Below are 23,169 nucleotides of genomic sequence, written 5' to 3' on the forward strand. Positions count from 1 at the left end.
CATGATCCTTCAAAGCCTATATAAAGTGAAATCTTGATCCAGAATCTGGATCTGGATCACCTCCAAAATTTAGTGGAGCCTTCCTTGGTCTAATGTCTATCTGTGGTGAAAATGTCAAAATCAGTGCAGTAGTTTTGACGCAATCCTGGTAACAAATACCTAAATAAACGCCAATGATTGTATTACATCCTTGGCGGATGTAATAGACAATGAGGCAAAGACTTTGTGTTATCTAAAAATGTCCCTTTGATTGCTGTAAGTCTTCTGCGTTGGTTTATTCATAGCCTTTGGAAAAGCACCCTTAAGTAACCTTACCCTTAAAAGTATTCTCAATGCATTGAGTGACTAGATAGATAGATAGATAGATAGATAGATAGATAGATAGATAGATAGATAGATAGATAGATAGATAGATAGATAGATAGATAGATAGATAGATAGATGCTTGCGTCCTGGTTGCCAACTACCTAGGCAGACAACAGGTCCATCTCCACCTCTCGAAAGTAACCATCTATCTTCTGCAGCCCGGTGAAACACGGGTGCCCCCTTGGCTGTTCAAGTTGCTGAGGTCCTCAAAAGTGAGGAAACCTCTTGCTGGATGATATACTGAAAAGTCTGCCACATGGCCAAAATATTGTTGCTGATGTTCCCTCACTGCACAAGTAATAATGCCTCACCTGAGGCTTTTGACACAAACTCATCCCTGCGGTACAGAAGATGGACTTAGTCCTAAAGACATCCAGTTCTCACCTTAGGTTGGGTCGCCAGAAGTCTGGCACTGAAGATGTCTAGCATACCAGCAGGAGGATCAGCCTTATAATGGGTCTCAAAGTAGGCAGTCCAATGACTGTACAGTCAAGACATCTGTTAAGACAGTCTTCACCTGGCATGACTGTGGTGGGATGAGGTGTAAGCAGGCCAAGGGTTGCTAGACCATAGATTCCTGTAATAAATGTGTCCTTGCCCTCTTACAGGGCATCACAGCCAGCTTTCTAAGCTCCTTAACCGCAGCCTGGAATTTACATCAAGCCGTGCTCTCTAACTCCGCTGGATGATATCCAGAGTACCAGCAACTTTCAGGAGCTCATATTCCATTCGGACCACCAATTGTGTCCATGTGTCTGCAAAATAGTGTCATCTTTAAGTCTCACGGAAAGCTGAAGTCAGATAGATATACAAATAAACAAGTTCATTCCTGTCGGATTGTTGACACGATAACTCAAAAATACTAAACATTATCATTTTGTACCTCACCAAATTAAACAGGCATTTAATGAGGAAACCCCCTTTGAAGCATCTGTTGAATCGAAAAGGCAACTTTTTTCTTTTTTTTTTGCATATGTAATGTCCCATAGACATGTCAACCAGCTGCCAGATGGTGAGTGGACGATGACTTAATGATGGATTAGGAGCAGGTGTGGCTTTCAGTAAAGGCTGACTGATATGGATTTTTGAGGGACTGATAGAATGCCGAGATTAGGCAGCAAAAAAAATACAATACTGATATATCTGATCATGTACATAAAAAATGGCAATGACTTCTCACATTTCACTACCAACTCCTCATGACAAAGAAATGTAATTGTGGCTTGATACGAGCGAAGTGATGTGCAGCGGCACAAAACTCGCTCGTGGTACAGGGAGTCCCAAACAGGAAGTGCCAAATTTTGAGTCTACAGTGAAACAGGAAATGTCAAACACTTCCTGGATTGACAGACAAGATCTCACGGAATCTCGCGGGAACTCACTGACAAGTTCACACTGAAACAGGAAGTGCCAAATTTTGAGTCCACAGTGAAACAGGAAATGTCAAATGTTGAACACTTCCTGGCATGGGTGGAGCTAGAGCAGAGGCCAGGGTTACACTGGACTCCCCTGAAATCTGATTGGACACAGATGATTGACATGTCGTGGCACCTCACGTTTGGTTGAAAAGAACTGGTTTTTGAAATCAGTGAGTCGTATTTGACTGCTAGGTTCCTCCTGTCCAGTAGTTTGTGCTGTGTACCACAAAACGTTCTAATCCACCTTAGGGCCCGGTCCCGCTGGGTTTTAGGAAGATTTGCGTATGAATTGCGCAAAGAATTGGTTCATATTCGCTAAACATCCACAATATCCGTGAAACATGCTTGTATGAGTTGACTGACATCCACACACGTCCGCAAGTATTCGCAGAGACATGTTTATCCGTTGCCAGGATTTTTAACCTGCACAAAGTTTTGATTGTGGATGACATCCGCCTTACATACTCAATACATACACAATCTATATGCTGTATAGCCGTTGTTATCCGCTGATATCCGCAACTGATTGGGTATTGCGGCTTGGCAGCGGACTGGGACAGTGTGTAAAATGGATATATAGCGTGCCTATCACATCCACATCATGAACTAAAATAAGTTGTGGTGAATGCATACAGACTGGCCACGAATATAGTGTTTGTATTACGTCTGCTTTGCATCTGATTTGCGGACAATTTGCAAATGCATAACAAACAGAAATCGACATACTTGCCATTCATTGCCAGTCCAGCTGTGGGGACGTACAGATGTAGCTATGGATCCCCAAAGACGTAGTGTGATAGATGCTGCCATCCAACAACATATCAATCAACGTGTCCAAGTCCAGCAATTGGTCCAGAGGCTGTGGTGTTGGTGTGAACAGTGATGCCGACAGGCCCAAGTGCGCTTCTGTTATGACTGCAATGCAGATGCTGCACACGCGCATTAAAAGCGCTGTTGCTGCCCCAGTGCACCATGCATTCTCAATTACATGCGTTATATATCCGTGATTGTTCGTCATATATTTTTGGCCAATTTTGTTGCGGATGACAATGAATGCCCGTAATGTGTATACTCAATTCATGCACAATTAATCTTCTCCCCAGTGGGAGAAAAGTGGCATTTCTCCTTTAATTCGGGTTGTTTTATATATACAAATTTTTTCAGTGATTTTTAAACGAGCAGGCAACTGTTGATTAAATAACCTCTTAATTTTACTGTCTGAGTGGCACAAGTTTAGATAAATAAATCTAAAGTTATCTTCCTTAAACTCAAACTGAAAACAAATCTCTACAACTTGATATAAATTAAAAATATAAAATCCAGCTTCCTGATGAAGTGGTGTAGAGGAGAATTTTCTTACAAAGAAGACCTGATAGTTCAGCTACAATTTGCCAGAAAGTAGATTTGAGATGAAAGCCTCGACTTGATGTTTTGGTGAAAGAAACTTTTGTATTTCTTCATAATTGATGTAAATAAAGTCCAAGACATATTCCGTGACTTGGAAATGTTCATGTTTCCATCCCCTGACATCTGAAGAAAACTGGCAATACAACTGATTATTTTTTACAGGTTTTATCAAGTTTTAGAGATTTGCTTTCAGTTTGAGTTTGAGGAAGATAATTTTAGAACATTTTATTCTTTATATTTTTTTGTATTTCTTGTATTTGAAATGGCATAAACAAATTAAAATGTGTGAAATTCCAAGTGTTCCAATACTTTTGGAGGGCACAGTATCCTAACCTTATGATGAGTGTAAAATGAGTGTGGTATTATTCCTGTTTTGTTAAAGAATGTTTAATTTTCACTGTTGCTGCACTTTGTGTCAAATCATAGTCATATCGTATATTATATTGATATGACAATATTGAGATATGGCAATTTAGTCATATTGTACAGCCCTGTTGTCAACTAGCTGAAAACTTTGAATATTAATTTACATCTACATTAAAAAAAATGCTTAAAGTGGAAGGGGATTAACAGGGCTGTAATTAGGGGCGTCTGTAGGGTGGAGCCCCCCCAGAAGCTGAAAGGCAAAAAAGAAAAATGCAAGGGGTCTGGGGGGGGGGGGGGGGGGGGTGTCACAGAAGCTAAAAGGCAAAAAAAGAAAAAAGTTTAAAAATGTGGGGTCTTTGGTTTTAGCCATGCTAATGCTCCCCTGAAGCATTTGCTCAAAAACAGTCTGAAGGACCTCAATGACATGGTGAGATGCTGAAGAGCTTTGCTCGTTCATGTCTGTGACACATACATATTATTTTAGAGTTTAAACATGAACTTTATTGTAATAACTACAAATATAACCAACAACTAACCAATGTATGTCACAGTTGGACTGACAAGCCACTGTGTTGCATCACTCATCATTTACATGTCATAGGCACCTCATCTGTTTTGGCGCTGCCTAGCTGGCAAAACTGCAATCACTTGTCTTTTGTCACTGTAAAATACCCACTCTGATTGAAAATGAATAGCAGCGAGTCCCTTTGCTTCTGTTTCTTGTAGCTAATGCGACCAAAGGGTGATGGGGTCCCAGCCATGCTTGACAGTATTATAAGCAGACTATAAATGGGTGGCTTGTTAAAGGATTAGCACAAACTGTCAAAGCACACAGTAGCCACCTAAGCTAGCTGAGGTGAAACATTGCAGCAGCAAAGTGAAGGTTTTCTTGATATGTGTGTTTACTCTTATTTTCTTAATGGTTGTTTTCAGTTCACTTTCATGTATTTTACACTTCCCCTGTCTGAGCTGGGGGGGGCAGCTCTCTCATAAAATATGAGTTTATTTACTCCCTCCTTCCCCTCTTTCCTTCACATTCCCAGCAGTGAGCATAATATGCCATCATGTTAATATCACACCCCTGCAGGTGACCGGTGATGACATGCAGGTAGGCAGATTGTACACACATTGTGAAGGCACCTATATAAGGCACTTCTGATGATTGCACTCTTTCACGGTGGTAAACTTCAGATGAGGTTTTCGTTGGTCAAAGATTCGGATGCCTTCTGGTGACAATATCAATATGCTAGGTGCAAAAATCACAACTACTTTGTGTTGCTTTGTGCCAAATGATTGAAAAGACTTAATGTGCTCACCATCAGACTTGATACTCCGATGCCTCCCAGCTGTGGATATACATAGTTCCACACGCCAATGCTGCCACGCCTGATCCGTTGGCCCACCGCCAGCTCCAAGAAGAACAACGGGATGCCAATGATGAGGAGCAGAATGAAGTACGGCACTAAATATGCACCTGCAGGTGGGAGAAAACAAAGAATCATTATAATCTTCCAGTACACCCTGCAGTACAGTGGGACCCAGAATAGTATCATCTCAGCTCACGCACCAACTTCAGCAGCCCTGTACCACCCATGGGGGCCCTGATTTGCTACACGGGACTGCAGAATGCAAAAATACAAACTGTGTTTTTCTGAATGATTACATGCTTGTTTGCTGTAAATTGAGACATCCATACTGATATAATGATCTATCGATAGTGATATGGGTGAAAGATACAATCAATGCAGAAAGGAAGCATTCAGATTGTCTTTGTCAGTTTCTGTTTTTGGGCTCGAGTCTCAGCTCTTCCCTCTGCCACATCGAGCTTTTATTCATGACTGTTTAGAGGGAAGAACAGAGAGCAGCAGGAAGTCAGTAACAAGTCACACCAGTGGCAAGATCAGCCAAAGCTGGAGGGGCAGGCTGAAAAAAGCAGCCTGCATCTGAAAAAATAAATAAATGATTGTAATGTTTTGTTGGATCAAAGTTGCCATAAAATTGTGAGTGCTATTAGAATAGACAAAGGAAAGAGAACAGAACACACAGTGGCTTTATCATCTGCACTGTTATTACTGACTCCTGCGTTGTGGTTCACTCCCACAGACCTGATGTCTCTTCTGAGTTGCACACACCAGATACAAGCACAGTGGAAAAACACAGGTGTTGGACGCAGTCTCATTTTTTTTTTTTTTGACATATCATACCGGTTTTCATGATAGTGTCTATATAATTTAAAAGTGACGCAACTGTCATTCACTGCAGTGTGGCAACCATTCATGGTGTAATACTTGTACAGCAAAAATGTGGATGACTAGATGAGTGGGTCAGTGAGTGGGTTTGTCTCTACAACAGTACCAGCAAGCTCTAACTACCTATCTAAATCAAGCAATCAAGGCTGAAAATTACAGTGATAACAAAGATGAAAACTCAAAATCCTGAAACTAACAACATTGCCATCTGAGAAAGTATACACTTTAGTGTGCAGAAACAGTTTAGGGTGTCAGTATTATAAACATCCCTTTATTGCTTGCTGCATATTCCAAAAACTATTTTCTAGAGTATGAGTCCTGCCACAGCATAAATATAGCATCTCTTGAAAAAATGCCAGTTAAAGATATAAAAACATATAAGTTGCACCTGAGTGGAATGTGTACCTTTTTCTGTATTGTCATTTTTTCAATTTAGGATTTTTGAGCACTGTTGTAGTCAAGGGCGCAATTTAGAACTAGAAATTGGGGGGGACAAAGTGTGAGGCCCGCAGGTTTCTAGATAGGCTCAGATGCATTCTGAGCATCCAGAACAGTAATTTTAATGTTTTGAGAAGACCATAAAGTAGACACCATTTGACTTATACAATTTGAAACTGTGGATATAAGTACTTTATTCTGAGAATAGCCAGCATTGATTTTATTAACATTCTGGTGTAAATAACGTATCACCACATGTGTAGAACTCAAAAAGAATGATAGGTTGAGTTTTCATTAAAAAAAACAACTGCAATGTGGTAAAATGTATTCATAAATATGAAAGAACAGGCTCTTAATAATTATTAACTATCGCATACTGTATTTTTTTTTCCCCAAGATTTGTTTTTGCATAAGTTTGAAAAAACAACAGATCATAAGTTTAGGATAAACTAGTTATCATAAATTTAATTTTCGAAGTGGCACTAATGACAACACTCATACTGAACATAATTTCGCTTGCATAGACTGATTTTGGGGCTCAAGCAATAATTGCAGATGGGCTTTCTGAGGTCCCAGAGAGCTTTTCTAATTTCCTTTTCTAACTTTCAGAATTTAGTAAATTAGCATATGATCCATTGATACTTATGTGTAGACACTAGTCCCTAGAGGCAACTATTTTTGGTTTCAAATCTGGGCAAATGCAGTCCCAGAAAATTCCGAATGTGACAAACAAGAAACAGGTGTTGTAAACAAGTCAATGCTGCTAAAAATACAAACTTACAGAAACAAAGATACTATTCTGACATGGTTTGCACATGAGACTGACATAGCATGTTTCAAGTACACACATATATGTTAGAAGGTGGGGGGACATACCATATTCTGTCCCCCCTTTGTTGAAAAGGTGGGGGGGGGCATGTCCCTCCTATCCCCCACCAAATTGCGCCCATGGTTGTAGTGTACTTTTATTATTGACATTTATTCTTTCTTATTTGAGTTTGTTTTGTTTAGTGCTTTGATTTCTGGGAAAGCCCTATATAAATAATTATTATAATAATTATTATAATTATCAGAATTATTTATGAGTACAAGATTTTGTCAGTATGTAAGTTGCACCAGAGAACAAGCTGCAGGACCTCCCAAAACTAGTAATATATACACTGTGGAAAATATGATATATACAGTAGAATTCAGTTATACTTGTAGGAACACAACAAACATGAAGGTAGCAGGCGGCATTATACTGACACAGAACACAAAGAGGAATGAGACGTTGCCAGCCTGCTCCAAAGCATTAAAGCTCCTAAGTATAACTGCAGCATTGCTGCAGGATTAGAGAGGAAAATATGTTCTGTTCATCTGAAGGTGTAAAGTAATGCACTGCTGAAATATGCAGCAGGCGTATTTGATGTCTGTTCTGCAGTGCAACAGGACCAGCTACAACTTTGAAGATACTGTCCAATCAGAGACTGTGCTCATTTTATACGCCAGGAAAACAAGTGGCATTCTGTTCCGTATTAGATTCCCTTCAGGTCATATAATTTTAGTTATTATTGGTGAATATATCTGTAATAAATCTACTTTTTGGAAGCTTTAAATTGAACAGTTTGAATCGTCAGATAGATTAATTTATGATTCATTAAACTGCTGCTAAAACAAGCAAGTCTGATTCTTCTTCAGCGCAAAACGAAATTGTTTCACCCTGACAGAGAGCAGTTCGTCTCCATCAATGAGGCAAGGCCAGACGAGAATGCAGCACAGAGCACTGAGGCAACACACATACACACTCAGTACGACAAACATACACACAGACACACTCACTTTTATTTTATTGTTTAATAATCTCAAGATACACACACCTCCCATACAAAATAAGACTCACAAGTGTCTGAAAACCCAGGATATCATTGTTTAATCTACCACTTCCTACATGAGAAGTCATCATAACACAAATGTGATACCACACAAATAAACTAGACAAAGAGTCAAATGCACACCCCAGCCTCCTGTCCTAAAAATGAAGCCAATGTGGAAGTGACAGATCTTGCAGTTCCTTAAGTGGCTGCTTGAGGCTGGCTCCAAAACAAGTCATTACCCATAGACAGCCATGTTAAAATGCCCAACTTCAGAGGAGAAACAAACATGTTTACAGCCTGGTACAAAAAACAGTGCTGGTCTCAGCAGCTAATTTCCCCCCATTCAGGACAACTGCAAGGGGGATGATACAAAAAAAAAAAAAAAAACTTTATCCTGGAATGTGAAGTGCATAAATGGTCCTGTAAACTCTAGAGTTTTCACCCATTTGAAACATCTTACAACAGATGTGATTTTTCTCCTGGAAACTCATTTACATATTAAAGATTACAACAGGCTTAAAATGCTGTGGATAGGCCATTTCTCATTTTCTAAAATAATGACTGAAACAAATGGAAGCTATTTAATTATTTTAGGGATGATCCTGAACAACCCCTTTGTTCTGGTGAATGTCTATGCTCCAAATGTTGATAATGCCCAGTTTGCTGATAACCTTTTGGAGTTGATCCCTGACTCAAATACATGCCTTTTAATTTTTGGTGGTGATCTAAATTGTGTTATTAATCCTGTACTTGATAGCTCTGCCTCCAGCATAAAAAACCCCTCTGCTATGTCCAAATCTTTTTCAGATTTTATGACCCAAAATAATCCTTGGAGATTTCATAATCTACAAGCCACGTGTTCACTGCACATATTCTCATATAGATTTTATTATTATTATTATTATTATTATTAATGGATCTTTAATAAAAAAAAAAGATTAATTCCTGCTAAATCATGCTCCTTTGGCTCTTGATATTGCCTTGTCACCTCACCATACAGCTCGACCTCCTTGAAGGTTAAACCCCTTACTATTCACTGACTCTACCTTCTTAGAGTATATTTCATCTTCTACTTTTTAATTACTAATAAATCTGATGCCATCTTGAATACTTTATTATGGGAAACTCTAAAGTTTTATCTTGGAAGCCAAATTATTTCAGGTCCAGGAGAGCGAGACAAAAAACCTTACGAAAGAAATTTTAAAACTTAACTGTCAGTATTCCCAGAAACCTTCCCTGGAGGTTTATAATATAATATATACATAGTGTGAAGTTTGGAAAAAGTGCACACTTAGTGCACATGATGCAGGAATCGTGTGTAATCATGAGCAAACCTTGTGAAATCGTCCCTGCCTCATATTCCTGGTACACCTGTTGCTACAACAATTTACGCACACCAGCAACTCAATGACAGAGTGTGCGCTGTATGAACCCATCGCACCCTCTCGCAGCAGGTGTCAGCCAAATTACAGGTGTCACGCACAAACATCTAACACCGCTCGCACGGCACATAGAAAATGTGTGGCCAGTCGCACTGTTGGCACGACAACAGAATGCAGACAATCACTGTCGTACTCACTGTGAAATTCATCTAAGTTCCCGGACCCTGCGCCACGAGGGGGCGTTTGGGGCGACGCCCTCTCATGTCATCAACCCCACCCCCTCGGATGTGAGAGTTATCAAAAAATAAAAATAAAAAAGAAAGAAAAAGAAATACTGGAAAATATAGCAAAATATTAGTTATTCAATAATATCACGTATTTAACAAATAAACCAAATTAATTAACTAAAGTAATTAATTTTAAAACAAACGGATATGGCGTGTGTCTGTGTTCAAGTGATTTGATAGGTTGAGGGTTGCGCTCGTCAGTGCGGCAGAGGGCAAGGATCCTGAGTCCAGCAGTTATGGCAAGGTGGACGAATTAAAGCATGCTCGATTTATTCAAGCAGTGTCAGAGCTGGAGTTCCTGGGATTCGTCAAGTCCAGTTAGTGCAAGAACTCTTTCTCAACATTAAAAAGAGTGCTCAGTGATCACAGACGCAGCATGCTGCATGAACGAAGACGAACTTAGGCTGGGCATACACTGTACGATATTTTCAATCATTGTACTTGGTTCCAGCTCAAACTATGCGACAAAACCGCAGGGTTTAAAAGTTCAGAGCGCACGATTCATGTTCTCACACTGTAAGGCCCGATGCTCTGATGCGATCTGACTGCTCACATTGTACGTTCAAAAACCACACGTCGGAAGCTTGTTTTTCTTTAAAAAATTTATTTCATGTCTATCAGCGCGCACAGTGAGTGAAATCAGGTGTGGGAGACTGAACGTATATGTGCGCGCGCGCACACAGCAGACAGCAACATGATCCATGAGAGGACGGTAAAAAAAAGAAAACATAAACATTCATAACAGGTGTTGCTACGTACACTGTTGTATAAATAATAAACTATATTTCATACGGAGTCATACAGCTGTGCAAGGTGCAGCAACTTACTCCCTCATCTGTCATAAATCCTGCTGTTGTCTGCTGTGTGTTTGCGCGCGCATATACATTCAGTCTCGCCTGATTCCACTCACTGTGTGCGCTGATTGGCATGAACTTTAATATGATATTAGGTTATTGCGAGGGAACACACACAAAAAAACATAAGACTTTACATGAGATCACTGTTTGCTCTCTCTGGTGTTTGCTCATCGACAGTGCACGAAGTAATCAGCGCGTAGACGCTTGTAGCTGCTTCAGCAGTGCGGAACCCTCACGAGCCACGACGGCCGTTAATAAGGCTGGCATCTGAGAATGACCTAACCAGGAAATTCAACGGAGAGTGGCGAGATGTCCTTCTCAGAAGATTCAACGCGGCATCCAACCGAAGGCTTCAACTCTTCTGAGGTAGGCTAGCATCCAGTTTCCACACAGAATTTTATGTTAAGATATGGACTTTTATGGTAAGATAAAAGTTATGTATTGTTGTAAATATATCTATATGAAAGGTTTAGCTTTGACCCGTTGTGTGACTGTCATGCCCAGTTGCGCTGTGTTTGCGCTTGTGATGGAGGGCTGTATGTGGGGTTAGTCTACTGTCTCGTGTCGTTTCTCAGATCAGTTGTTGGTTTGGTTTTGTGGTATGCAGGAGATCACTTGACCGAGGGTCTATACGTTCAAATACGTAATAATTAAAAAAATACTGTCATCACTCTTTACTCTTAGTCAGTCTCATACAACGGTGTAGCCTAAATACACAAGCTTTCCAGGAGCGCACCCAATTCATTACGCACGCTCAGAGGCACGTCCCCTCCGGTGCGCACTTTTTTTTGGGGGGGGGCGACCCTGCCCCCTGTGATAAACTCATCGCCCCCTTAATGTTTCTTTTCTGGCGCAGGGCCTTTAAGTTGCCCATGACTGTGGAGTTGCCAAGATGTGGTGTGCCGTTGGCTCCCTCCCACAACGTGTGTGTGTGTCGCACGCTCCCCCACCACCCGCCCTCACCAACACGTGTGCATGTGTGGTTCACGCCCCCCGCAGACGAGACGCATCTCGTCTGATAAGAGAGTGACACTTTGGTCTGTGCTCTGAACGGATGGGAGCGTGGCAGTTATTGACATAGCTGGTCCTGGACATCAGAGCTGCAGAACATGCACCATGTTTCCACACGTCTTGTGGCCGGCGTGCCACAGCACAGACAACACGTCATGTGGAACAGAGCTCACGTGGGTGACATGATGATCAGATCCCCCGCTGCGTGTTCTGACGGTCCGTTTCAACCTGGGGAGCTGTTAGTGTCTGCTCCGTGCGGGAAGCTGCCTCATATCAGGAAGGACATGGAAGTATTACAAAAAAAATTAAATCACACACCATATAAAAACACAGCATTTATCAAGCGAGCAAAAAAAATATGATCCGGCTGTTCCTCTGGTGATGACCCATGGTCACAGACATACAGTCATGAAATGACATGAATGAGAAGCAGTGTGCTCTGATGTTCACATCTCCTGGTCAGGTGCGTCCAGTCAGCCGCGCGTGTGTTCTGCCCGACATACGTGTTTTGTGGATGGTGTGCCTCAGCACAGACACCGCGTCATGTGGAACAGAGCTCATGTGGGTGATGTGACATACAGATCGCCCGCAGTGTGTTCTGATCTGACGGTCTGTTTTAATCTGGGGGGCTGTCAGTGTCTGCTCCGTGTGCATGCTCGCTTGCTGCAGCTTGTCACCACCACGGTGATATATGCTTTTATTTATGTCCACTTAAATACAGCAATCAGACAAACGCGCCTCACAGTGGACAGTTGTTAGTCCATGACTGTCCAAACACAGTAGGTGTTGTGTAGCTGGAATGTCCAGAATGATAGATCACCACAGCTGCTTCTGTCGGAAGCCACGCCTCTCGTGAGTGGAGCGCACACACCCACGTGTCAGTGTGTGTGTTTGCAAAGTCACACTTGTGGGGAACGTAAACAAATTTCACAGCAGTATGACAGTGATTGTCTGCAGTCTGTTGTCGTGCCAAGAGTGCGACTGGCCACACATTTTTTAAGTGCCATGCGAGCTGTCTTAGGTGTTCGTGCATGTCACCTGGAATTTGGCCGGCACCTGCCACGAGAGTGTGCAATGGGTTCGCACAGAGCACACTTTGTCTTTCGGGTGCTTGTGTGCGCAAATAGTTGTAGGAACAGGTGCACGAGGCGTTGGAGGCAGGGATGACATTACACAGTTTGCATACGATTCCTGCGTCAGTGTGCACTTTGTCCAAACTTCGCACTATGTGTGAAGGGGCCCTTAGTGTTTGTCTGCTCTGGATGCTTTCTCAGCCTGAACCAGCGAACTCCAGTGCTTTGTCCCGTCATCAACAAGAAAAATAAGTTATTTTAAAACAGCTGAATATATTCCAGCCAACATTCAGCCATCTGACGTATCTTCAGTGTTCTACTTGTGATGAAAACAAATCCCATTTGATCCACCAAGACAAAACAAACAAAAAAAAAAACATAATAATGACCAGAATAAAGGCAGTGTTTTTTTTTAAAAAGTTACTTGATGTTTGTCTGCTCCGGGTGCGTTTCTCAGCATGAAACACAGGATGCGGCGCTGGAAGTGAACCTCATTGGGTCTTCTTCTATTGAGTTTATTGGCGGTTTGCAAACCGACATGATGCATTATCATTTTCAGTAACAAAATAAATAACAGAATGAACTGGTTACATATGAAGAGTTCAGATGCAAAACCCAGTATCTCCAAAACCATAAATTTTTAGTTGAGGCCAACATTGTACTTGGCTGTCAAGGGGACCATCAGTGTGCAAAATATGAAGGAATTTGAACAAATTGTTTTCATTTTATTGATGAAAGTCTGTGCATTTCCGAATAGGGTTTCCTTTAAATCTCCATTTTCAACTGCATTTTTCTCCATTTAAAGAGAAGAACACTTACTGCATTTTGCATCTGAACTCTTCATATACATACATATGAGGTCTGTTAGAAAAGTATCGGACCTTTTTTATTTTTTGCAAAAACCTGATGGATTGAATCACGTGTGCTTGCATGAGCCAACCTTGAACCTTCGTGCGCATGTGTGAATTTTTTCACGCCTGTCGATTGCATCATTTCCTGGTAAGCAGCCTTTGTGTGAGACGTGTGCTGTGCGCTTGGCATTTTTTCATTCCAAGGAAAAAGACAGAACGACTGGAGCAGTGCGACTGCATCAAATTTTGCCAGAAACTGGGCGACAGCCAGGTGGAAACCATTTGGATTATTCAGACGGCTTTCGGTGATGATGCTATGGGCATCACACAGATTAAGGAACGGTACAACCGGTTTAAAGACGTTTGCACAATGGTCCAAAGTGAATGCTGTGGTGATGTGGGACCGTCGTGTGACTATCTGAAAAATTGCGGAAGAGGTGGACATCAGCACTTTTTCGGCACATTCCACTGTGACAGAAGATTTGGCCATGAAAAGAGTTGCAGCGAAATTCATGCCGATGGCTTCGGCACGAAGCTGACGGAGCAAAAGCGCCACCGTGTTGAAGCCTCACAGGACATGCTGTGACATGCTCACCTCTTCCACAATTTCTCGGATAGTCACACGACTGAAAAGCCACCGAAAGCCGTCTGAATCTTCCGAATGGTGGAAGAGGTGGGCATCATTTTTCGGAGTCCAGCATGTCCTGAGAGAATTCAACACGGTGGCGCTTTTGCTCCATCAGCAGCTTCGTGCCGAAGCCATCGGCATGAATTTTGCTGCAACTCTTTTCATGGCCAAATCTTCTGTCACAGTGGAATGTGCCGAAAAAGTGCTGATGTCCACCTCTTCTGCAATTTTTGGGATAGTCACACGATGGTCCCACATCACCACAGCGGTCACTTTGGAAATAATCTGGTCATTTCAGCATGTTGATGGCCAACCAGAACGCGGCTCGCTCTCCACCATTGTGCGGACGTCTTTAAACCGGTTTTACCGCTCCTTAATCTGTGTGATGCCCATAGCATCGTCACTGAAAGCCATCTGAATAATCCGAATGGTTTCCACCTGGCTGTCACCCAGTTTCTGGCAAAATCTGATGCAGTCACACTGCTCCAGTTGTTCTGCCATTTTCCTTGCAAAGAAAATCCGACAAGAGACTACACCCATCCTCACACAAAGGCTGCTTACAAGCAAATGACGCAATCAAGAGGCGTGAAAAAATTCACGCATGCGCACGAAGGTTCAAGGTTGGCTCATGCAAGCACATGTGATTCAAATCCATCAGGTTTTTGAAAAAAATAAAAAGGTCGGATACTTTTCTAACAGACCTCATACATCTTCAGCTGTTTATCCGGGATCAGTTTGCGAGGGCAGCAGCTCCAGCAGAGGACCCTAAACTTCCCTTTCTGGGCCACATTAACCACCTCTGAATGGTGTATCTTGCGCCATTCCCAGGCCAGTGTGGAGATATAATCTCTCCACCTAGTCCTTGGTCTTCCCCGGGGTCTCCTTCCAGCTGGACATGCCTGGAACATCTCCCTTGGGAGGTGACCAGGAGGCATCCTGACCAAATGCCTGAACCACCTCAGCTGGCTCCTCTCAACGTGAAGGAGCAACGACTCCGAGCTCCTCATGAATGACTGAGCTTCTCACCTTATCTCTAAGGGAGAAATCAGCCACCCTCCGGAGGAATCATTTTGGCCACTTGTACCCACAATCTAGTTCTTTCAGTCATGATCCAACCCCCATGACCATAGGTGAGAGTAGGAATGAAGATTGACCAGTAGATCGAGAGCTTCACCTTTTGGCTCAGCTCCCTTTTTGTCACAACAGTACAGTAGAGCGAATGCAATGCTGCCCCTGCTACGCCAATTCTTTGGCCAATCTTATGCCCCATTGTCCCCTCACTTGTGAACAAGACGCCAAGGTACTTAAACTCTTTCACTTGAGGCAAGACCTCATTTGCTACCCGGAGTAGGCAATCCATTGGTTTCCTCCTGAGAACCATGGCCTCAGATTTACAGGTGCTGATCCTCAGCCCAGCCGCTTCACACTCGATTGCAGACCAACCCAGTGAGTGCTGGAGGTCACAGGCCGATGATGCCAACAGGACCACATTATCTGCAAAAAGCAGTGATGAGACCCTACCATTACTTTAAATAAACGGTTCTGTTCCTGAATATAAAAAAAATTTCTAGTTTCATTTTTGCTTACTTGTAGTTCCTAGGGTTTGTAAGAGTAGAATGGGAGGCAGAGCCTTCAGCTTTCAGGCTCCTCTCCTGTGGAACCAGCTCCCAATTCAGATCAGGGAGACAGATACCCTCTCTACTTTTAAGATTAGGCTTAAAACTTTCCTTTTCGCTAAGGCTTATAGTTAGGGCTGGATCGGGTGACCCTGGACCATCCCTTGGTTATGTTGCTTTAGACGTAGACTGTGTTTCATAATTATTGTATGGCCTTGCCTTGCAATGTGGAGCGCCTTGGGGCAACTGTTTGTTGTGATTTGGCGCTATACAAGAAAAAAGTTGATTGATTGATTGATTGATTTTCATTCCTAGTAAAATACTAAAAGTTTCTGGTTTTTGTTTTCGTTCCACGAACTGGTTCTAAGCCTTGTTCAGTGCTTGCATGGACAGAGCATTGAGCAGTTTTGTGGAGATCAGCGACAGGTGCTTTTGTTGACAAAGAAAGGTTTACTGACTTTTACTTCAGGAAGAAGATGTGATCATTGTAGAATCAATAGATACTTTGAGAATTAATTAATTAATTAATAATTAATTAATAATCTATAGGGTCCTGGTGCTACCTGTCTTACTGTATGGTTGTGAGACTTGGACGCTAAGGTTAGTATCTCACTAGGCTGTGACAGCCTGTGAACGGCATCTGCAAGGAAATTCGTGCAGTTCGGCACGAGGCTCACAGCTGTTCACCGTCCCCTCGCCTCAGTTGTCATTTTTTCTGAGGACAGTAGTGGAAATTAAGTTTAATGCTGCTGGCCAGCGGCCACCCGCTGTGCACGTGCATGGTGTGCTGGATGGACAATATCACCACTCATTGTTTTATTTTATTTTTATCGTGTGCTTCCAAAGGATCATGATGCCCTTGCATCGTGCCCGGCCAACGAGGAGCCATGCCATCTGATGGAACTCAGTTTTATTCATAGCCTGGCTGTGAATGCACAGTCTTGCTGTGCACGCACACTGGACGTTTCATGCCCGGCCACAGAGGAGTGTACAAACCGGATTTTCTCTTCTTATTTATTTGTTTTACTGAGGATTGCAGTCTAATGCTGCCGGCCAGGAGAGTGGACTTCACTGTGTGGAGAATGTGGACGAGGCGATCAGGATTTATTGTTTTTATTTTCTGTGAGGATGTTGATGGAACTTGTGTACGCAAACACGTGGTCATTTCAGCCACGCCAGTGGCGCTCGACATCCGTGAGAGTGCAGTGTGGTATTCACGTGCAAATCCTTGTGCCTGCAAAGACCGCGGGAGTGTTGCTCAACTTTTGCATGTGCACTGTGTGCCATGTCAGTGGCTCTTGCGTGGTGTGTGTGTGGACTGCTCGAGATTTGTCACCATAATTTTTGCTGCCACTCTGGACAGCATTGTCATGTTTTGGTCCTGTTTGGGTTCCACTTGTATTTGTCCCCTTTTCTTTTCCTTCCGTTTACCCCGGTCTTGACTTTATAGTTGTTTTTATTTTTGTCACTTGATTATTCTCATGCTAGTTTGGTTTTGATTATTCCCATTTATGTATTATTCTTTGGTTCCTGGTTTTGGTTCTTTATTGTATTCTTGGTTCATTCATGTATTGCATTTTTGGTTATGTTTAGTTATTCATTGCATTATTCTGTAGTCTCCGGATTTGTTTCGGTGCATCATTTATCCTGTGTTCAACTAATAGGTTGTTTGCCATGTTTATTGTATTCATGTTATGTGTCACTTAATATCTATTCCGTTATGGTTTGGTTATGATCAGTAGATTTCTTGTTTTCCACTTTTTAGTCAAGTCAGGTTATTTCTTAGTTTGGCCTCTTTTGTTTTGGTCACATTAGTTATTGTTTGCTTTTAACACGTCACATTTTCCACCATTAGTTTTTCCATTCACTTAGTTATCTTGGTTCTGTCTGCATTGCGTTTTCCTTCCCTCCCTTGCACCTGTTCCTCATCTGTCAGCCACGCCCCCTTTCCAGATCCTTGATCCTCACGTGCGTCTTGTTTTCCTGTCACCGCCTTCCTTATTTAAACTGTGTCTATTCACTCCCTCGTTGCTCGTTTGTTGATTGTTATCACTTACCAGCACTCCATCTCCGTCGTGTTTTTGCCAAGCCGGGTTTTGACTCTGCTCTGTTTACCGGATCCCGCCTTTAGCCTCAGCTCTGATGACCTTGTTTGCTCGTGTACTGAACCCTGCTTGTTACGACCACGTCCTCTGTCTCGCCCATGCCTGGTACCTTTGCTCATACGTCCTGCTTGTGAGTCTGCATTTTGTGTCCAGCTTCTGTCTGTGCCCCCTTATCCACTCAGCTTGATAGGCATTCAGATGACAGTCAGCTGTCAATGTGTGCACGTGTCGGGAGGACCACTTCAGTGAGATTCCACATGAGACGTTATTGCCTTTTCACCTGTTTTCGTGCGACTTTGTGTCTTCGCTTCCTCTCCATCAGTCGCACATCAGTAAGATACTAGCCTAAGCAGCAACCTCAAGGGGTGACTGGGTGTCCTTGGTACGCTGGCTTTTTGGAGAAGCCACTGGGGGTACTGCTGGAATGACTGTATCAAATGAGTGGTTACTTCAGGAGACTAATGCTCTGTTTACACATAGGCAAGATGTGTTATGAATGTCATATTTGCATCATTCTTGGCACATTCCTGACATTCTTAATGTGATTTAACGCATCTGAATAGGTTTAATAGTGTGTGTTGGTGCGTGATATTTGTGACTTTCATGGAGCATGTTTTTGGCTGTCAAAAAATCTTCCACAAATGTCACACACCACCCTCATTTCGTCTCCTGTCGTGGAGGTCGCAACTGAGCGTGTTGATCTGTCTTGATTAGTGGTGATCCTTAATAGAGCATGACAGCGTTCTCTGACGTGGGCACAATTAAACCATGCTGCACCGCATTCAGTTTCATTGCTGCAGTATGCTGAAGGAGGACAATGATGCCAAGTCGGCTAAAAGTTTCATTCCAGTGATTATCAGCGCGCTCCTGCAAGTGTTCCACCTGCTGCTGCTGCTGTGCCTGATGTTTGGGAAAACGAGAGAGGTGAGACCTGCATGGAGCCACACATCTGACTCTCTCCGTCTCCTCCTCCTTTCTGCGCCACTTCATTCCACAGAGCCCAATGAAGCATGCAGTCACAAAGTTCTTCTGCTGTGGATTTTGAGGAACAAACTGGAGTGATCTGGATTGTTCAGCAACTGACGGTTGGATAAATATGTGTGTGTGTGTGTGTGTGTGTGTGAAGACAATTCGCCTCATTCACAATGTGACAGAACTTAATGCGCTGTTACACACGATAGCGCGCAACAGTGCGCAACAATGCGGAAACTTATTCTTCACCTTGCGTAATGGTTCCTGTTAATTCTCCAGCAACACGTGCCATTAATCGTAACACGTGGTAACAGGTTGCAGCAGTTCCTGAGGACACATGACAACTCTGCCTCAAATCATCACATTCGTGATCAGCAGCCAAGAATGTATACTTCATGGCATTCGTGACTTGTCGTCATTATGTGCAAACGCAGCATAAGATGAGGACCATCACTTGCATTGTGAAGGAGCATCAGCCTCAATATGTTGGCCATGTGGCACATTCCTCTGTGCATGATCCAGCACACAGGCATCTGAGTGCTGAGGACCCCAGTAGCTGGAGACACCCAAGAGGACACCCACGATTCACCTGACTGCAGCACATAGATGGTTATTTTAGAAATGTGATGATGGTCTGGTTGTTTACCTTGGTGGTTGGCATCCAGGACCCAATGTGGTTACTCTTGTTGTGGGTATGCCAAAGCATGGCCCCAGTGCATGCTCCCAGATTTGACTGTCGTGGAGTGTTGTGGTGGTGGTGGTGGTGTTTGGGGGTTTTTAGCCTCTAATGAGTGCTTTTCCAGTTGTGTCAAAGCTATTATGCAGCATCTAAGAATTTTCTTTCATGACATTTAATGCTCTGATTCTATAATAATGTTTGAGATAATGGAGAAATTAAGCTGTGCAGAGATGTTGTGAATATATTGATGGGTGTGAAATTTTAGGTGTCACCCTGGTTTGTCCTTCAGCAAAACGTTTGCACACTGAGAAAATGTGTAAGGATTTGTGTCCTTTGTTTCATGAGTAACTCCAGACACAAAACACACATCGGTGCATACTGACTTTGTCTTGCACTGAGGAAATGAGAGCCAGATTATTTGAAATTGCTGAAGTATATCTTTCTGTAATGCGATGTAATTGAAGATGTTGTGATATTGAGCAGTTCAGCATCATATTTTATGCCAATCATTAACACCACTGGGTATTTTCAATTCCAGCAAATATCTGCAGGCACAAAGTATTATTCCGTAATGGAAAAGGAAAATCCTGCGCCCAAACTATGGCGTAAATGCACATAGATGTGTCTATGCTGGTACATTAACTCAATCCATCTGGACACGTATTTCACTGAAAATTTTACCAAGCTAATAAGAAAAAAGTCCCATTAACAGGCTTGACTCAGCTTGACATTCCAATTACTGAGCACCCTGAGGGTGCATGTTCCTTTTTGGGTGGCCAAATTACAAATCATCTTTTAAACGCAAACATGTTACTGTGACACTGTGCTGTAGGAATCACACAGAAACATGCTGAGATGTTAAATGTGTCACAGTCATCCACACATGACACTGACCTCCTCCATTCTTCTGGCACAGGTAAGGGAACCTCCAGACGTTACCCAGACCCACAGAGAAGCCCACCTGGGCCAGAATGTACTCCAGCTTGTTGTTCCAGGCAGGCCGTCCATCCTCTGCGCCTGGCTCGGGGGAAGGTAGCAGAGCCTTTCCTGGAGCAGTAGATCCAGGACTCAACCCCATGCTCATCTGACTGCTCTTATAGTCCATGGGATGCTCCAGAGACAGCAGGTCAGCCACCGACTCGGTGACGGGCTCGCTGCTGTGCTCCCGCTGGGTCACCTTGGTGTTCTTTGGCATGGCTGTGAGAGAGGAGCTCCACAGAGAGGCGAACGTGATGGAAACAAAGAGGACAGGAGTAGGTGGGAGATCCAAAGGAGGCTTAGAGATGGACCACAGTAATCACGCTGTGCTTTTTCTTCAGCCTGAGAAAACAAATGTTCAAGACAGAAAGAAATAGACACGTCACTAAAATTTTAATCCAGTGCTTAATATTTTTACATTCCGTATCTGATGGTTTGTTTGCTGGATTACTCAAACACTTTATTTTGAGACTTGTTGAGAACTGGAATCAATACTGGAATAGATCACATCCAAAGGACACTCGACCTTACAAATACCCTCAGACATTTTTCAGAGAGGGGGAAAATACCATTAAAATGAAAAACCAAAAACAACCCCAATTCCAATGAAGTTGGGATGTTGTGTAAAATGTAAATAAAAACAGAATACAATGATTTGAAAATCCTCTTCAACCTATATTCAACTGAATACACCACAAAGACAAGATATTTAATGTTCAAACTGATAAACATTGTTTTTGTGCAAATATTTGCTTATTTTGAAATGGATGCCTGCAACACGTTTCAAAAAAGCTGGGACAGTGGTATGTTTACCACTGTGTTACATGACCTTTCCTTCTAACAACACTCAATAAGCGTTTGGGAACTGAGGACACTAATTGTTGAAGCTTTGTAGGTGGAATTTGTTCCCATTCTTGCTTGATGTATGACTTCAGTTGTTCAACAGTCCGGGGTCTCTGTTGTTGTATTTTGGGCTTCATAATGCGCCACACATTTTCACTGGGCGACAGGTCTGGACTGCAGGCAGGCCAGTCTAGTACCCGCACTCTTTTACTATGAAGCCACGCTGTTGTAACACGTGCAGAATGTGACTTGGCATTGTCTTGCTGAAATAAGCAGGGACGTCCCTGAAAAAGACATTGCTTGGATGGCAGCATGTGTTGCTCCAAAACCTGGATGTACCTTTCAGCATTGATGGTGCCATCACAGATGTGTAAGTTGCCCATGCCATGGGCACTAACACACCCCCATACTATCACAGATGCTGGCTTTTGAACTTTGCGCTGGTAACAATCTGGATGGTCATTTTCCTCTTTTGTCCAGAGGACATGACGTCCATGATTTCCAAAAACAATTTGACATGTGGACTCATCAGACCACAGCACACTTTTTCACTTTGCATCTGTCCATTTCAAATGAGCTCAGGATGTTGTTGATGTATGGCTTTCGCTTTGCTGGATCTTGGTGCTGCTGGATCTTAGTGCTGCGTTTGATACTGTGGATCATCATATTTTACTCAATAGGCTGGAGAATCACTTTGGGATTACTGGAATTGCTCTTGCATGGTTGACGTCATACCTGTCCAGTCGTTCTTACTGTGTATTGTGTAATGGCACCACCTCTGATCATAGGGACATGAAGTTTGGGGTTCCGCAGGGATCTGTTTTAGGCCCCCTGCTTTTTTCCCTTTATGTATGGAATATACTGCGGTGCTTTGGGATTCCCTTTCATTGCTATGCTGATGACACTCAATTGTACATGCCAATAACTGCTGGTAATGTCATTCACATAAAATCTTTGGAAGATTGCCTTGCATCAGTAAGAAGTTGGATGTCTAGTAACTTCCTACTTTTAAATTCTGATAAGACTGAAGTTATGGTTCTTGGTCCAGCGAGGTATTGGCATCAATTTGATCAGCTAGCACTTAGCTTAGGTTCGTGTGTTATACATCATATGGATAAAGTGAGGAACCTTGGAGTAATTTTTGATCCTACGTTGTCCCTTGATCTCCACATTAGAGACATTACGAGGACTGCTTTCTTCCATTTGCGAAATATAGCGAAGATTCGTCCCATCCTGTCTTTGGCTGATGCTGAGACTTTGATTCATGTATTTGTCTCTTCTAGATTGTAATGCTCTATTTTCTGGCTTACTGTAGTCCAGGATTAGGGGTCTTCAACTGGTTCAAAACACTGCTACCAGACTTTTGACACAAAACAGAAAGTTTGACCACATTATGCCCGTTTTGGTGTCCCTGCACTGGCTTCCTGTTCCTGCAAGATCGGATTTTAAAGTACTGTTATTAGTTTATAAAATTGTTCATGGACTTGCACCTCCCTATCTGGCTGACCTGGTAAGCCCCTATGTACCGGCTCGGGCCCTGCGTTCTCAGGGTGCAGGACTTCTGTGTGTTCCCAGGGTGAATAAAAAGTCTGCCGGTCACAGAGCTTTCTCCTACCACACCCCAGCTCTGTGGAACGATCTCCCGGCACACATTCGGCAGTCGGATACTGTGGAGACTTTTAAGTCACGTTTCAAGACTCATTTGTTTTCCCTGTTTTATCATTAGTGTTATGATGTGTTTTTATTCTTCTTATTTTTTATGGTTGTCTTTCTTTTATGGTCATTTT

General features: G+C 42.7%; 1 protein-coding gene across 1 annotated transcript in view; it reads right to left on the reverse strand.

The window, feature by feature from the left end:
- slc6a17 (solute carrier family 6 member 17) overlaps nucleotides 1–20,881 on the reverse strand; it is a 67,513-nt gene extending 46,632 nt beyond the window's left edge. Inside the window, exons 1-2 of the mRNA XM_034172270.1 lie at nucleotides 20,456–20,881; nucleotides 4,874–5,031 (exon numbers count right to left, since the gene is read on the reverse strand). Of these exons, the coding sequence (XP_034028161.1) occupies nucleotides 4,874–5,031; nucleotides 20,456–20,756 (459 nt within the window). The 5' untranslated portion in view covers nucleotides 20,757–20,881. The remainder of the gene's footprint in view (nucleotides 1–4,873; nucleotides 5,032–20,455) is intronic.
- Between the last annotated feature and the right edge of the window lie 2,288 nt (nucleotides 20,882–23,169).

This window comes from Thalassophryne amazonica, chromosome 6 (genome assembly GCF_902500255.1).
Source record: "Thalassophryne amazonica chromosome 6, fThaAma1.1, whole genome shotgun sequence".
Taxonomy (NCBI): Eukaryota; Metazoa; Chordata; class Actinopteri; order Batrachoidiformes; family Batrachoididae; genus Thalassophryne; species Thalassophryne amazonica.